Source organism: Phyllostomus hastatus, unplaced genomic scaffold (genome assembly GCF_019186645.2).
Source record: "Phyllostomus hastatus isolate PE091 unplaced genomic scaffold, TTU_PhHast_1.1 phas_contig_98, whole genome shotgun sequence".
Classification (NCBI taxonomy): Eukaryota; Metazoa; Chordata; class Mammalia; order Chiroptera; family Phyllostomidae; genus Phyllostomus; species Phyllostomus hastatus.
In genome coordinates, this window is record NW_025333999.1 from 6,842,785 (window position 1) to 6,858,870 (window position 16,086).

Genomic DNA, 16,086 nt, shown 5'->3' on the forward strand with positions numbered 1-16,086 from the left:
TCGGGAATTGTAGTGTGATTTGATTCTTGAGCCAATGGAATTCAGGAAAACATGGTAAGGAGATAGGCGAGGCTGGGAATGGCGAGAGTTGAAGAGGGTGGGACCACGCACGAGTCGGATCCAATCAACGGTAAATTCTCCATTACATCATTGACACGCGCCGGAAGCGAGGCTCACATGGGTCCAGCGGCTGGCGGCGATGATGGCTGGGTTCGCGGAGCTTGGGCTGTCTTCGTGGCTTGTGGAACAATGTCGGCAACTGGGTTTGAAGCAACCTACACCCGTGCAGCTCGGCTGTATTCCTGCCATCTTGGAAGGTAAGTATGGCTCGGCGTCTTCCTCAGGAGTGGTGTCCGCTCCTGTCGCGTTACGCCTTTCGTTTACCAGTGCTGGTCCTGCGAGGCGAGGGGCAGCCTCGGGCATTTCGAGGAACCTAGGTTCCGGAGGCAGATTAAGCAGTGTTGTTGGCCTTTAGGCTGCACGAGTGACTCACTGCGTGTCCGCTCACAAGTGATGTAATCTCTGAAATTTCCATAGTCTCAGAATTCCGGGAGGTTTTGTTGATTACTAATTGATAGTAATGGGAAAATTGAGTAGAACTTGCACTTACTATCTTCATTTTACAAATGAAAATTGAGGCCATTGAGATTACTGGTAGAAATGAAAGCATGGATGGGTGGAACGGCAGTTCTTTCTCTTTCTCAAATCAACTTTAAAAATTACTGGTAGGTTCAGCACTCTGGTTTCATGACTGCTCTTCTCCCACTCTTCTGGCCCAACTCAGTTTTGCCAGTACAGAGCTACTGGTGGGAAGCTAGGACGTGACAAGTTACAGGTTAAATAAACATAGGTGAAAGAATGTACAGGGAGCATAAGATGCATATTGGAAGAGGCATTCCAAGTTCCCTAGCTCAGGTGATGGTGGTGGGGTTTGTCAAAATGAGGTAATAATTAGTAGCATCTTGGGTCGTGGGTGTGGGTTCCAGTCTAGCCTTCTACTCACTAGCTGTGTTTCTGGGCAAATCTGTTGATTCTTGGTTTCCCTGCTATTAAATGGGAATGATAACGGTCTCTTTCTCCTAGAATTTGTCAGTTCCCCACAATGGAAAGTTGTCAGTATGCCTGGAATGGAAAGGGCATAGACCAGTAACAGGCACACAGTAACTGCTCAATGGAACACCTATTTATACCTAAGCTCTTGATGTTGCTTTGCTCTCTGCCCAGGTCGGGACTGCCTGGGCTGTGCTAAGACAGGCAGTGGCAAGACAGCAGCGTTTGTCCTGCCCATCTTACAGAAGCTCTCTGAGGATCCCTATGGCATCTTCTGCCTCGTCCTGACACCCACCAGGTGAGCACCCCCCAGGCCTCCTGGGTGAGTTACCCTGCTGCATTCTCTTGGGCAAGCTCCTTTACCTCTCTGAGCCATACTTTCCCTGTGTGCAAAATGGAGAGAGAAATCATGCCTCCTTTTAGGGCTGCTGCAGAATTAAACAACATAGCATGTGAAAAATGCTGAGTACAGAGCTTGACTCAGAGCAAGTGCTGGCCAGACAGGAGCTGTCAATAGTCTTTAGCTTAAGAATAGGCACATTTTACTTGGTCAGACAGGGCTGATGATTGATATGATAAGTTCTGTAATGACAGTAGAAGTAGGCACTGAGATGCTATGAGAGTGTGGCCTGCAAAGGGGTGGAGTCAAGGAAGGCTTCATTCAAGGGTGCCTTAAAGAATGAGAAAGGTCTCTCAAAGGGATAAGTTGGGGGAAAGGTAACCTAGGCAGAGGGAACTACTAGTACATTCCTGCAGAGGTGTGAGAGAGAGGCAGGGAACTGAAAGGTTACTGAGGGCCAGGCAGATTAGAGCCAGCATGAGAAGGGCCTGGAATGCCAGGTTAGAACTGGTTTTGAGGGAGTATGAGCAGGAAACAGCAAGATAGAAGGCCAAGAATTGGAAACATGGGCAGAGGAGAGGCCCAGTTAGAAATGGGGCTGAAGGACAGAAAGGAAGGGACTTAGACACTGACTAGCACTAGGGGAGGAGGGACCGATGTTTGGGTTTCAGGCTTTGGTGACTGGTATCAAGGCTATTGCTGAGAACTTGGAAGGAGGAGAGGCCAGTTTGGGTGGGACTAGTAGGGGAGGGGCCACAGGCTGTTTTGGGGTCCAGTCTGGTGAGTGGGCGGGGCTCACACAGGTCTCCAATACTGATTGTCAGGGCTTTTGTCCAAAGGAAACTGGGAGCATGGAGGATGTATGAACAGAAGAGAGTGAATTAGGAAGCCCTGGGGGGGGAGATGGTAAGGGGAGGCAGGCGCAGAACCTTTGTGTAACCCAGTCTGGCTCCTTCGCACCCACAGGGAGCTGGCCTACCAGATTGCAGAGCAGTTCCGGGTCCTGGGGAAGCCTCTGGGCCTGAAAGATTGTATCATCGTCGGTGGCATGGGTACGAGAGCTCCAGGAAGGCCCCGGGTATGGGACTTCTGCAGCCTCAGACCACCTGCCCAGCCCCACCTGTTGTCCTCCACTTGCAGACATGGTGACCCAGGCCCTGGAGCTCTCCCGCAAACCACATGTGGTCATTGCCACACCAGGGCGCCTGGCTGACCACCTCCGCAGCTCCAACACCTTCAGCATCAAAAAGATCCGATTTCTGGTGAGTTGCCCTTGGCACTGATTCACCTGTTTGGAAAATGTGTCCCACAGGCCATCCAGTAGAATGTTAGGAATGTAACAGTTCAGAGACCCACCAGATGTTGTTTGTACCAAGGCGGGTGGTTGGTAGCAGGGCCTGTCTAAGGAAGTGACATTGGAGCTCAGATAGGTGAGGAAGCAGGACCTCCATGACCTTGAGGGAGAGTGCTCCTAGGCCCATGACCAAAGCTAGGAAGGAGGCACATGGGGGAGGCAGGCCAGCCTTGGACAGTACCCTTACCTCAAACACCTACCACTACCCCCTGCTACGGGCATTGCAGGTGATGGACGAGGCAGACCGGCTGTTGGAGCAGGGTTGCACTGACTTCACGGTGGACCTGGAGGCCATCCTGGCAGCTGTGCCAGCCCATAGGCAGACGCTGCTCTTCAGTGCCACCCTGACTGACACACTCAGGGAGCTGCAGGGCCTGGCCACCAACCAGCCCTTCTTCTGGGAGGCTCAGGCCCCGTGAGTCCACAGCCACATTCCAGGCTTGGGGGGACCAGCAGGAGGAGGTGGTGGAGTCATAGCCAATGGTGGTTATTGCCCATATATGGGGCAAGGCATTGACTGAATTCAACAGAAAGGGGAACTGAGGCACGCCCCTCCCCAGGGTACGCACAGTAGAACAACTAGACCAGCGCTACTTGTTGGTGCCTGAGAAGGTCAAAGACGCCTACTTGGTCCACCTGATCCAGAACTTCCAGGATGAGCACGAGGACTGGTCCATCATCATCTTCACCAACACATGCAAGTGAGCTCTGTGGGGCCAACTCCCAGTGCCCTTTATGGAGGCCCAGCAGGTGGCCTGAGGTCACAGATGGGAGGCACACAGCCAGTTTCAGCACTCCGGGGCCTCTGTTCAGACCAGAGGTTTTGGAAGATTTGTTCAAGGAGGCTCAGAGAGATCAAGTGATTCACCGGGGTCACCTCTTCTGAAGGCAGAGCCAGGATGTGGGGGGTCCTTATGTCTGCTCTTAACAGAAGGGCCAGGGGCTCGTGGCTGTCCCCAGCCTTGGGGCAGCCTATTTGCTGTGGTCTAAGGTTGTCACTGAGGCCCAGGACAGCAGCACCCAAACCGAGGGCTGTCTTCCCCATAGTCTCAGGGTCCTTAGAATTTTCTGAAGCATCTTGGGGGATTGTCAAGAAGCTGTAGGCTGTTCTAGCAGATAGGTAGTCCATATGTTGAAGGGACCTCCTAATTGGTGCTGCCCCACAAAGAAGTTATTGGCTATCCAAAGAAGAAAGTCTGGATGTGGGGCTGACTCTTATTGGCATAGGCCAGAGGAGGACTCTGCAGAGAGGATGTCAGTGCCCCTTTGCTTGTCCTCTCCCATCAGTGCAGGGCAACTGCTTGGGCTCCTAGGCAGGGGTGGGAGCACTTTCCAAGCATCCCAGCTTTGGAGGGGCTGACAGTGTGTCCTTCCCACCAGGACCTGCCAAGTCCTGTGCATGATGCTACGCAAGTTCAACTTCCCCACTGTGGCCCTGCATTCTATGATGAAACAGGTAAGGAGACCCACCAGGCTTGCCTGAGACTCCTCCTGGCCTCAGGGCCTTTTCCTAGGCTCTTCCCTCTGCCTGGAACACACTTCCTGCCACCCACCCCTGTCTGTCCCAGTCTGGCTTTTTCACTGTCATCTACCTCACTGGACTGGGAGCCCTGTGAGGGTAGGACATCCTGGCCTCTGTCCTGTCCCCAGACCTCATGTAGTAAGTGCTCAGCCATTTACTGAGGTGCTACCTGATACTGACCTCCATCCTCCCAATTCTCTTCCTCATTTGGCTTAGAAAGAACGCTTTGCTGCTCTGGCCAAGTTCAAGTCCAGCATCTATCGGATCCTGATTGCAACAGACGTGGCTTCCCGGTGAGCAGCCAGGGTACTGCCTCCCATGTATTGATGCCCCTACAGAGGGGCCAGAGGGGAAGGCTGGCCTCAGGCAAGGGTTGGGCAGCCCCAGCTTCACCTTGGATGAGTTCTAGCCTTGGTTTCACCATGTGGGCAGTGGTGCTGACCAGCCTCTGCCTCTAGGGGCCTGGACATTCCCACAGTGCAGGTGGTCATTAACCACAACACCCCCGGGCTCCCAAAGATCTACATCCACCGAGTCGGCCGGACAGCCCGTGCAGGTGAGCAGACAGGGTAGGGTGGCCTTTGGGGACCCATCCCTCCCGCCTGCGCACACCGTGAAGAGCCAGAGTCATGAGCTGGTGGGACATGGTGGGGATACAGCCCGCAACAGGTGAGAGATGTTAGAGGCAGTGTTTGAGGAATTGTCCTTTTAAAAGGAAAGGCGGGGGTATTTTGGCTTCTCCATGTGACCCACGTGCTGTCTCCTAGGGACATGGCACACTGCCCCAGTCCTCACTGCTCTGTTGCTCACTCCAGTCCTCTTCACTTGTCAGAGCTGCCAGTCAGGACTGTGCAGTGCGTGGGTTCATGAGCCTTGGTGGGTGTGATGTTGCCCCATGGGATTTGGTGTCCAAGTTTAGCCACTCACTGTGACCCTAGCCAGTGGCCAAGGAGGCATCCATCTCTCTGCTCCCAGCCCTGCCAGGGAGGGACACTGCATTTGTGAGATTTTTCTCATGCCTGGAGTGGAGAGAGATTAGCTTCTGGGATGTACTGGGTCTGTTCTGTCCCATAGCCTTAATTAAGCAGGTCACATCAGTATTGTGAGCCTTACTGCTCCAGGGGTCATGGGCCTCGCCAGCTGTCAGTGCTGGTGCAGCACAAGGCACCGTTACAGAAACAGAGAACTGAACAACCGGCATGCAGAAATCCAGGCTGAGGCCTGTCCGGGCTTATTGCTGACATAACTCGGCCTGGGTTCCTGGGTAGCCACACTGAAAAGGAGACTCAGCCATGTTACCTGCCAAGGTGACAGCCCATGTAGGGCCAAGGTGGCAGGAGAGCTGCCCCTCCGTGGTGTCCTACAGCTGCCCTGGGACAGACCCACCCTCTGCACAGGTCTGGCTGGGGTCAAGCCCTGATACACTGGGCTTCCTTCACCCGCCCACACCTACCCACCAAGTTCTCCCTTTAATTAAGAGGCATCGTGACCTGCCTCTGTGGACCCCTCATCCTGGCCCCTGGCACACAGCAGGTAACTGTGGTGTGTCTTCACAGGGCGGCAGGGACAGGCCATCACACTGGTGACACAGTATGACATCCACCTGGTACATGCCATCGAGGAGCAGATCAGTGAGTAAGGGGGCAGGGCCCAGATGCCCACCTGCTTTCTCATGTGAGCAGCACTTTCCTTGCTATACAGTTCCCAAAGAAGCTTCTTTTGCCCAAATATTTTTAAAATTTTATTTATTGATTTTTAGAGAGGGAGAAATGTCGGTTTCTTGTTCCCCTTATTTTTCCATTCATCAAACCTGCAACCTTGGTGTAATGAGACAGTGCTGTAACCAACTGAGCTATCTGGCCAGGGCCTCTTTTGCCCAATTATTGAATGAGAAATTCCCCCTAATGGCTGTCAAAAGCCACATCCAGTGGGCAGGACCTGAGACCATGCTGTGTGGATGCGTCAGAGCCCTAGGGATGGGTCCTCAGTCTGTTTAAAACCTCCCTTGGGTGGTTTACTGTGTAGCCAAGACCAAAAGCCACTAAGGTGTTTCCAATCTCCTCCCTAACTGTCCTAAAATTCAGAATCATCTCGGCTTTAAAGAACACTGTCAAAAAAAAATCACTCCTAGTCCAATTCCTAGTGTTGGCAACTGCACACACACACAAAGGAGAGCAGTTTATACCTCAAGTAGGTCAGAACTCCCAGACCTTGCCTGGGTGACTTACCTGATAGGAACCCAGAAGGCATGCATGCCCCACCGCACCAGGAACTCACTGTGGCCAAAACCTCTCTCCCTGTCATGTTCAACTTCCCCCGCCCCCACCCCCTACAGAGAAGAAGCTGGAGGAGTTTGAGGTGGAGGAGGCTGAGGTGCTGCAGATTCTCACCCAGGTCAACGTGGTCCGGAGGGAATGTGAGATTGTGAGTGTTGGGCAGCTGAGCCTCAGGGTCCAGGGTGCTCCCTTCAAAATGGGTCTGCCCCCTACCCCATGACAGCCTCTCTCCCTCCCCCCCACCCCAGAAACTGGAGGCAGCCAACTTTGATGAAAAGAAGGAAATTAACAAGCGGAAGCAATTGATCCTGGAGGGGAAGGTGAGGGTTGAGCCAGCAGTGGGAGGGAGAGGGCTCCTGAGGTAGAGGATGACCTGCTCAGACACCTCTCTGTCCTTCCTGAGACAGGACCCTGACCTGGAGGCCAAGCGCAAGGCTGAGCTGGCCAAGATCAAGCAGAAGAACCGGCGCTTCAAGGAGCAGGTGGAACATGTGTTGCAGCAGCAGAAGGCTGGTGGGTCTGCCCGCAGGAGGCGCCTCACCAAGGCCCAGCCTGAGGCCCGCTTGGCCCCAGTACCCACCCAGGGCCCAGCCTGAGGCCCACTCAGCCCCTACCTGCCCAGCCTCAGATTCCCTCATCCAGCTGAGGGTTGGAGAGTTGGAAGGTCTTCTCCTGTTGACAGTCCCCACTGCCAACCTGCTCCACTCCCCTCAGTGGAGCCACGTGGTGTATGTAGTACATGACTCTTTTACCCTATGGCCCCGGCTGGCCCCTTCTCAAAGCCTTGGCCGAAGGTCAGGCTGTAAAGGAAAGAACATTAACTGGGTCCATATCCACAGTGACCCCACTCCAGGGTCACCACAGCGGGTGCCATGGGATCCAAAAGTGAAAGTATGTGATTTCTGAGAGGCACTTAATAAATGAGTCTTTCAGCTCACCCAGTCTGACTCACAGGGGCAGGAGAGGAGGGTATAGCCTCTTGCACCTTTTAAGTCTCCTGGAACCCCATGTTACTGCCCACCCACAGTTCTCCACTCCTGCTGGGCCAAGCCCAAAGCTTTGAACTGCAGTGCTGGCCATTCCAGCTGGTTGGCCCTGGGGTGCCTCTTGTAAAGCCCCTTGGGGGCCTCGGTTTTCTCATTTGGAAAATGGCTATAGCCACTGCACCTCTCCAAATGTGGCCATGAGGTCGATGAGATCATCTCCTTCCATGGTGAAATTTGGCTGTGGTCTAGGAGCTTCTGTGCCTGTGTATTCAAGATTAATTTTGGGTGTGTAGCCAGGGTGAAGGGTTTATCAGGGGCCACCTAAGTCCAAACTGGTCTAGGCAACATGGGCTGAGCCCCAAGGGATGGGGGCAGCAGGACCAGGCAGAACTGTGGCCTGGCCACCCTCTCAGGCTCTGAGCTTCACCCTCCTCACCTGTAAGTGGCTTTCCAGCCCTACATGGACAGAGGGCAGCTAAGGTGTACCTAAGAGGAGACAGGAGAGGGTGTGGTGATGACATTAGGTGCCCATACATTACACACATACACACAGCCATGCTTAGAAATGTAATCTGGGCACTAGCATGTGCCCTGAGGATTCCAGAAATCCTGTACAATGAAAAGCCCCAGACCTTGAGCTGTGAGCCACCAGGCCCTCCTGGGGGCTGAGTTGCCCCAGTCCCTGCCAGGGCAAATGGCCTGCTGGACCGCCTGCGGCCAGCCCATACCCCAGACAGAAAGCATTTGTATAAAACCTCGAATAGGCCTCAGCTCCTATGAGGACTGCCTGCCAGGCTGGGCTTAGGGCGCACCCTCAGCCAAGCGGGCTAGGCCCTCCCGAAGCTCGCTCAGCTCGAACAGCCTGACGTCCAAAAGCTGTGCAGCCCGGCCCAGCTCAGCCCTTGTCCGCTCCCGATCAGCCCGAGCCTCCTCGAGGCTGCGCTCTGTCATCCGCAGCTGGTGCTCCAACTCCACGTTTCGGGTTTCCAGATCCTGCAAGGAGAGGGCAGGCAGGGTTGGGGGCCCACGCTGGGCCAAGGCCCCTCTGTCTCCTGGTCTCCCTGCCACTGAAGGCACTCCCTGGTCCCCTGGCCAGTTTGAACATAACAATTAATCATATCCCTCTTCTGAGAACCCTCCTGTGATCCATCAGGCTGGGGATGAAATCCACACTACTCACCCTCCTCTCCCCTCACTGGCCTTTTGGTTCCTTTTTTTAAATTTATTTTTAAAGACTTTATTGATTTTATTTTTACAGGGGAAGGGAGGAAGAAAAAGAGGGAAACATCAATGTGTGGTTGCTTCTTGCACGCCACCTACTGGGGACCTAGCCTGCAGGGAATTGAACCTGCGACCCTTTGGTTCACACGCCAGCGTTCAATCCACTGAGCTACCACCAGCCAGGGTTGGCCTTGTGGTCTCTTGAACACACTGATGTCCTAACCATCTCAGAGCCTTTGCACAGTCTGTACACTCTGCCCAGGAAACAACAGTGAGCATTTCCCCAATTCCTGTCTTCCGAGGACACTTTTGGGGGCACCAGATCCTTTAATACCTCTACCTGTAGACTTACAGGGCATGCCCCATGAATGTTCTTTGGATAAAGTGTTTAGTGAGAGTCAGGCCAACCAGACCTGGGTTCAAATGCAAGCTCCTGACCTTAGGCTGAGGATGTGTGAGGACTTGATGAAGGTCAAGAACAGGAGCTCAGCGGGGACTCAAAAACTGCATTTTGCCCTGGCTGGTGTGGCTCAGTGGGTTCAGTACTGGCCTGTGAGCTGAGGGCCAATTTGATTCCCAGTTCGATTCCCAGTCAGGGCACATGCCTGGGTTGTGGACCAGGTCCCTGGTAGGGGGTGTGTGAGAGGCAACCACACTTTCTCCCTCCCTTTCCTTCTCCCTAAAAATAAATAAAATCTTAACAAAAAGCAAAAAAACAAAAACCTCACATGTTGAATAAATGGATGGATATAAAACCCTACCAATAACAACCATTTACAAATCGCCTCAGACCTTCCATGCATCTGGTCTTCCCAATGCTTCAGAACTTTAGGTAGGTAGATGTCTTCCTAGTCCAGTTTGCAGGTGGAGAAACTGAGGTTCAGGAGGACCCACCAGAAAGGAAAGATACCAAGTCTTTCCCACACCAGGGGCTGGCTGCCCATGTGCAGTCACCCAAACCCCTGGCCACCACACACACCTGCACCTTCTGCTGTGTTTCCTCTCGCTCCACTGCATCAGGGGCTTCTCGAGGTCCACCAGCCTGGCTCTTCAGTGTCTGGATCTCCTAGTGGAGAAGTTTCTGGGTTGTTCTGTGGGTCCTGGCTCCTCCTCGGGAGGTCAGGGAAGGTAAGGCCTGGGGACACATGCACACACATACTCTCACATGCTCGGTGCTCACCTGGTCCTTGGTTTGCACTAGGGACTCCAGCTGCTCCAGCGCCTGGCTTGGCCCCTCCTTCTCACTTACTGGGGTTGGTTCTGCGGCTGCCTGGGTCTCCAGCTCAGCCACCTGCGTGGAAATGTCAGCACCTTCCTGAGATCTGCCTTCTTCTCAGCCCTGCCCAAAACTAGGCATTCATCCCCTCGGCTTGGAGCTCCCACCCCACTCCCAGCAGAGCCCTTCTGAGGTGGGCGCTATATCAGACCCATTTTACAGAGCACGAAACCAAGGCTCAGGAAAGTTATCTGTAGAGATCACACAGCCAGTCGGTGAACCCAGGATAGACAGGACATGTGCAGGAAGGAGCTCCAGAGTTGTCCGGGCCAAGGGGTCTAGAAGAAAGGTCCCCTCACCCGTTGCCGCAACCGCTCGGCCTCTGCACGCTGGGCCTCCAGCTGCTGTCTCCACTGCGCTGCGGCTGCGTTGGCCTCTCGCAAGGCGCCCGCCAACTTGTTGTTGCTGTCCTGCAGCGCGAAGAACTCGGCCTCCCATTGTACCTCGCCAACAGAGCTGCGGGGACGCAGGGGTCGGCCCGCAGTTCAGCCCGGCCGGCGAGAGTTAGGCGACGGGTGGGGCTGCCCTGGGGCAGGGAAGGGGCTAGAAGGCGGTACTGGGAGAGGGGTAAAGCCGCACTGGACCCGGCGTGCTGGGAGCCGCAGCACAATGGGCCGGGGCGGGGTAGAAGCGGAACCGGACGCAACCGATGTGCGGTAGTCTCGGGAAGGCGAGTCTTGCGGAAGACGCGATTAGGGATGGGCGATGGGTCCTTGTCGAGGGCGGGGTGAGAGTGGTACTCGCTCAGTGAGACACGGGAATACAGCGCGGTCAGCCCACAGGGATCTAGCCAGAACTGGGTGGGGCTGGGAGGTACCTGTGGGTTTAGAACTATCCGCGGGACGCGTGAATGGGAAGGGGCGGGGTCATCCTCTGTAAGGCGTGGCCAAAGCCACTGTGTATGGAAGGGCGCGGTCGGCTCCGGAAGGGGTAGGATTGCGGTTAGCCACCTCCCACTCCCCAGGCTTTGGGGCTACGGGCCCGGATCCACCGCCGGTCGCGCTCCACCGGCTCCTCTGGCAGCCCTTCCTGCGGCAACCCTGTGCCCCGCCCTACCCCCTCACCCCTCTGACAGCATCTTCTTGAGCCGCTCCCGTTCTGCTGGGCCGGGGGCTTCAGCGCTTTGACTACGGAACAGTTTCTCGTCGCTGGGCGGGCCATTGGCGCTGACGAGGGGTGTCGGGGGCACCTAAGGATGTGGGCAGAAGCTGGGTCACGGGGGCTGGGCTTCAGTCCAAGACCGGTTAGAAGGTCATGGTTCGGGTCGGGGCTGATGATACTGGATTCAGGACTGCAGGCGGGCTTCACTCCCAGCACTGGGATCCGAGGGCGCCCCTTCCCTCACCCATCCTCCCCGGTTTCCCAAAGCCCCTGGACTAGAGTTCTGGGTCCTGGCCCCCAACCTTGCCTGCCTGGGTTCTCACCAATTTCCCAGGAGCAAACTTGATTGCAGGCCAGTTTAAACCCGCTGAGATACTGGAAATCTGCTGCGATGGCGGGGGTGGGGGCAATCTGAAACCCTACGAATAGTACCCCTCTGGGGCCGAATTTCAACATTCATTTCAGATTCTGACAGAAAGCCCTTTCCACCAGGCTGAATTTCTTATGAATCCACCTCACGAGCCCTGAGGGCAGGGGTAGCCTCCTTTTTCATCTCTGTAACCCCAGTCCAGCCCTGGGCCTGGCACACAGTAGGTAGTTAATTAATTATGCTGAATAAGTTAATGGGTGAAACTGCCCAGAAGCAGTTCTTTACTCTGCCCCTCTTAGCTACAACTTCCTCATTTTGACTTGGTCATCTGAGCTGGCCAAAGCTGGGCCAGATCCCCCTGACATGCTCCATGGCACCCACATTCCCCTTCCGTGGCCCCTGCCTCAATCTGTGACCATTTGGTTCTGGGCACCAGCACAACACAACGCAGGGACACCACCCCTCTAATATCGCCAGGCAGGCATGGGACAGGGAGTGCTGACCTGGTGGGCAGACAGCCCCAGGGCTGGACTGGTCAGCTCCCCCCCATCCTGAGATTTCTCCCTTGCCAGTCTCGCTGCTTCCTTCACTTCCTGGAACTTCTCAGCAAACTGAAGAGGGGTAACAGGAACAGACAGTCAACAAATCCCTGGTCTCCTCCCCTGGGGCCCTACCAGGTCACCCCCAGCCAGCATCATCCCTGTCACTTATGAAGGGCTTTAGGAACTTTGTGCACCCACCCATCTCATGAACTGGAAGAACGGGAGGCTTGGAAATGATGTCTCAATGAGCACAATGGGTTTGGGAGTGGGGGTGGGATGCTTATTGAGCCACCCTGAGGAAAGGATCCCCCTTTCCTCTCAATCAGGCTTATTTCAGCAAGGAGAGCCTTTGGTGGGTGCTAATCTATCTTCAGTGCCTGGGGCACCTGTAAATATCCTCCCTTGTATGACAAAGAGAGAGCAGATCCTGGGATCTGAGCCCAGCCAGTGAGAAAGTTGCTGTCCTGTTTCCATTTTTGTTGTATTAATATTTACATTTCCAGTTAGGGTAGGGTACACTTTTTTTTTCACTTTAAAATAAATTTATAGTTTGAGGATAATTTTTTAAGGAAACATTTTCAGATATACAGCCACTTATTTTGTGCAAAGGGGCCAGTGCATGTCACTGGGGCAACTTTTTTGTTTTTGTTTTTGTTTTGTTTTTGTTTTTTCAAAAATGGCCCGAGATCGACTGGGTACTCATGTGGGAAAAAAATACTCCTACCTTAAACTACCCACAGAAATAAATTCAATATCTAAATGTGAGAGGAAAATGAAGGCTAATTGAAGAGAAGAAAATTGGCATGCCCTCAGCAGCACTCAGGGAGCACTAACCAACCATCCAGGAAAACAGGGTTTAAAACAGTTGTGTAGAGACAGCAGAGGGTGGAAGGAAGTGATGATGTAGTGCTACCAGGTGTGAGAAAGCACCCAGCCCATCCCAGGAACCCAGAGGGTAGGGTGTGTTGAAATTGGAGCAGGTGGCCTGCAGAGCAGGGATGTGAACCAGGGAATGAACTGGGAAGGGGCTTCTGGCTTGTCCAATTCTGCAGCTGGGAAGTGGAGACCCAGCACCTGACCAGGGCCCCCTCCACCCCACGTACCCAAGAGAAAGACCCAGGTGCAATCGTATTGTTCCCACCACATACCCCTGAGACCCACCTGGGTCAGATGCTGTTCAGAAGCAAAGCCAAGGCCGTAGACAGTGTTAGCACGACTGTCTGCCCACTGTCCAAACTTCTGGGAGGTTTTGGTAAAGGTCATGTTGGGGGTGACAGTGCTATTGATAATGGCCTGGGGAGAAAAGAGCAAAGATCAAGGTCGGTGGGATTGCTAACAATGAACATGAGACCACTGGGGTACCCTTTGTATGAGTGCCTCCAAGGTCCTTGGTCTGAGCCATTTCGGGAGGAAGAGAGACTGAGGCCCAGAAAGGGTCAGTGCAACACCAACCCTGGGCACACAGCAAGGCCACAATCAGACCCAAGCCTGTTGCTGAGACCCCTGCCACCTGCCACCCCAACCTGGCCCCACCAGGACCTTGGCACCCCCAATGCTGATGATTCGGTAGACGTTGCGGGTGGCATCATAGAAGTAGGACACGGTGAGCGCGTGTTTGCCCGCAGGGATCCAGTTCCGCTTGGTGGCTGGGTCGATCTGGAACACATGCGCCCGTGTGCTGAAGATGGGCTGTTCCCTGCATAAGGAGAGGGCACTCAGTGGGAGCCAGGCACCCTGTAAGGCTCAGGGCCAAGCCAGGGGAGGTAGGGGCTCACCTGGCTGTGGACATTGGTCAAGCTAGGCTGGGTGGGCTCCAAGGGGCAGTCAGAGGGGTGGCACGAGCTGCTGGTTCAGCCTCTGGGGTAGAGGGGGCTTGTGAGTGTCCCTCCAGGACAAGCTGAGGGTGGTCAGGCAGGTCCAATCTCAGGGCCTGATGCAGCATTCACAAACAGACCATTCACAGAATTTCAAACAAAAAAGTAAGGGAATCAGTAGATCACTCAGAGCAAGGAGTCCTCAACTATCTCTCCTTGGAGAAGTCCCCACAACACCCTGGAGAGGAGACAGCTCTCTGAGAGGAGCCAGGTGACTGCTGACATCTCAGCATAAAACTATCATTATCTGGGTTAGTGGATCTCTAGAGACACCCCCTTAATCTCAGGGTGGGTTGAGGAGGCCAAGGTCAGCTCTCACTCAACACTTTCCCATACAGTCACCCATCAGTCCTCAAAGCAGGGCCTCCAGCAAAAGTGTGGCATCACCAGGCATCTACTGGGAGACGAGTCCCCACTGGTCGCATAGAGGGATCTCTCCATTTCCACTCTAGGGCACAGGCACAGACTTAATGTCAAAATCCAATCAGGAAGCCCCCATCCTTGTCAAAAAGATAAGATGTGGCCAAACAGGACCACCCCGGTGCCCACCACCAGATCGCCCATCACCACTCAGTCCCAATACCATGGGGTGCTGGGGGGAATCCAGGACTGGGAGATGGGCTCTCTAGCTCTCTGCTGGTTCCTCTAACAAACACCCACAGAAGCCAGGAACAGCTACCCAGGAAGACTTCCTGACCTTCCCCCTGAACTCTCACACTTGCATCCAGGGCATCTTCAGGGGACTCAGGAGGGACCTGTGGGAGGGGGAGTCAAGTTGGGGTAAAAGACACCCCAGCTTAGCGGTCTCCGTGGTCAGAGGGTGACGCCCCCCTTCCACACCCCCCCCCCCCCCGCCCCCAGTCCTGGGCAGCTGCTGTTCTGGTCACAGGTTCTGAAACTGGAGCCTCTGGTGGGGGAGGGGCGGCAGCTCTGGCCGAATTTGGGGGCGATTCCTGGGGCTCCGGGGCTCAGGGGTCCCAGGAACTCTGGCCCTTCTGGCCCGGACGCTCCTGCCGCGACTTGCGCGTTTGGGGAAAGTTACTCACCAACCAGTCATGTGCCTCCGGCGCCGCGGGCCAGGAGGCTCCGGAGGGGGCCTGACCCCGCCCGGTGCTCGGGATCCTTAATCGCTTGTGCGGCTGCACAAGCCCCACCCCACGCGCCCCAGTCCGGGGTCCTGATATTCAGTCAGGCTCGAGTCCCCACATACGTCAGGAGTGGGGAGCCCAGTGCGTGACTCAATTTCGGGATGTTTTGTCACCAACCTTGGAACTTCCAACATCTCCCTGATCCCCCGAATCTGGGTCCAGAACTTCAGGGACATATCTGCCTCCTCAAGCCCATGTCCATAACTTCGGGAATCCTCTGAGTCGCCCCAATTCCTGAACTCTGGGGACCCTATGCCACCCTTCCATCCCAGTTCCGGAATTTCGGGGTTTCCTCGCGCGGCCCCTCATCCCCAGGTCTGGAACTTCCAAACACCTTTACAGCCTCCAGCGACGCTGGGCTTGGAACTTTGGAAACCCCCAGCACTATCCCCACCCCGACCCAAGATCCGGAAGTTCGAGGCCCGGAGGCCCCGCAAGACCTGGTACTTCGGAACTTCCCTGGCCGCTCCCAGCCTCCGCGTCCAGAACTTCGGGACCCCTGAGTCCTCCCCCGGCCCCGGAACTTTGGGGCCCCTGCGCCAGCGCTCAGGGTCGGTTGGCAGGGCTCACCCTGCCGGCCGGGCGCCCCGTGAGTGTCCCGGCGGAGTCCGGTGCGGCCCACGGCGCCGAATCCCCGCACCCTCCACGCCGTCCGCGCCGCCAGCGCCTTTGTCTGCGCTGCCGCAGCCGCCGCCGACCGCACCGCCTCCGGTCCCATCGCAGCCGGTCCCGACGAGGCCGCCGCCCGCCCCGCCTCCCCCGCTCCCCCACTCCCCGCCTCCCCGTCTCCCCGCCTCCCGAAGGCCGGCCCCAGCGCCCCCTGCGGGCCCTCCTCGGAGGGGAAGTGGGGAGGGGGTTGGGGAAGCCCGGGAATAGGAAAAGGACTGGGTGGTGGGGTAAGGGTGGGGAAGGGGACTGGGGTGAGAGTAGCCTACCCAGACCCAGAGACAGACGGGGGAGAGAAGCAGAGACACAGGAAAGGGACGGACAGAGCACTGAGAGGCAGAGACAAAGGAGACGACAGAC

General features: G+C 55.5%; 2 protein-coding genes across 5 annotated transcripts; one reads left to right on the forward strand and one right to left on the reverse strand.

The window, feature by feature from the left end:
* The first annotated feature begins 175 nt into the window (after positions 1 to 175).
* DDX49 (DEAD-box helicase 49) lies at positions 176 to 7,479 on the forward strand. Its single transcript, XM_045853293.1, has 13 exons — positions 176 to 317; positions 1,225 to 1,348; positions 2,357 to 2,442; positions 2,531 to 2,652; positions 2,972 to 3,159; positions 3,305 to 3,445; positions 4,125 to 4,200; positions 4,483 to 4,559; positions 4,725 to 4,822; positions 5,823 to 5,897; positions 6,602 to 6,690; positions 6,791 to 6,862; positions 6,950 to 7,479. Exons 1-13 carry the CDS (start codon positions 200 to 202, stop codon positions 7,136 to 7,138), a joined length of 1,455 nt encoding a protein of 484 aa, XP_045709249.1. The 5' UTR covers positions 176 to 199; the 3' UTR covers positions 7,139 to 7,479.
* A 603-nt stretch (positions 7,480 to 8,082) lies between these two features.
* Positions 8,083 to 15,802, reverse strand: HOMER3 (homer scaffold protein 3). 4 transcript variants are annotated; one of them, XM_045853298.1, is made up of 11 exons: positions 15,631 to 15,802; positions 14,610 to 14,667; positions 13,814 to 13,895; positions 13,578 to 13,734; positions 13,200 to 13,331; positions 12,000 to 12,107; positions 11,090 to 11,214; positions 10,325 to 10,481; positions 9,930 to 10,040; positions 9,729 to 9,815; positions 8,083 to 8,521 (listed from the first exon to the last, which is right to left on the reverse strand). In XM_045853298.1, exons 3-11 carry the CDS (start codon positions 13,825 to 13,827, stop codon positions 8,330 to 8,332), a joined length of 1,083 nt encoding a protein of 360 aa, XP_045709254.1. In that variant the 5' UTR covers positions 13,828 to 13,895; positions 14,610 to 14,667; positions 15,631 to 15,802; the 3' UTR covers positions 8,083 to 8,329. The 4 variants fall into 4 exon arrangements, with proteins under 4 accessions (XP_045709254.1, XP_045709253.1, XP_045709252.1 ...); XM_045853297.1 differs by having other exon boundaries at positions 13,814 to 13,968; XM_045853296.1 differs by lacking the exon at positions 14,610 to 14,667.
* Positions 15,803 to 16,086: the final 284 nt, after the last annotated feature.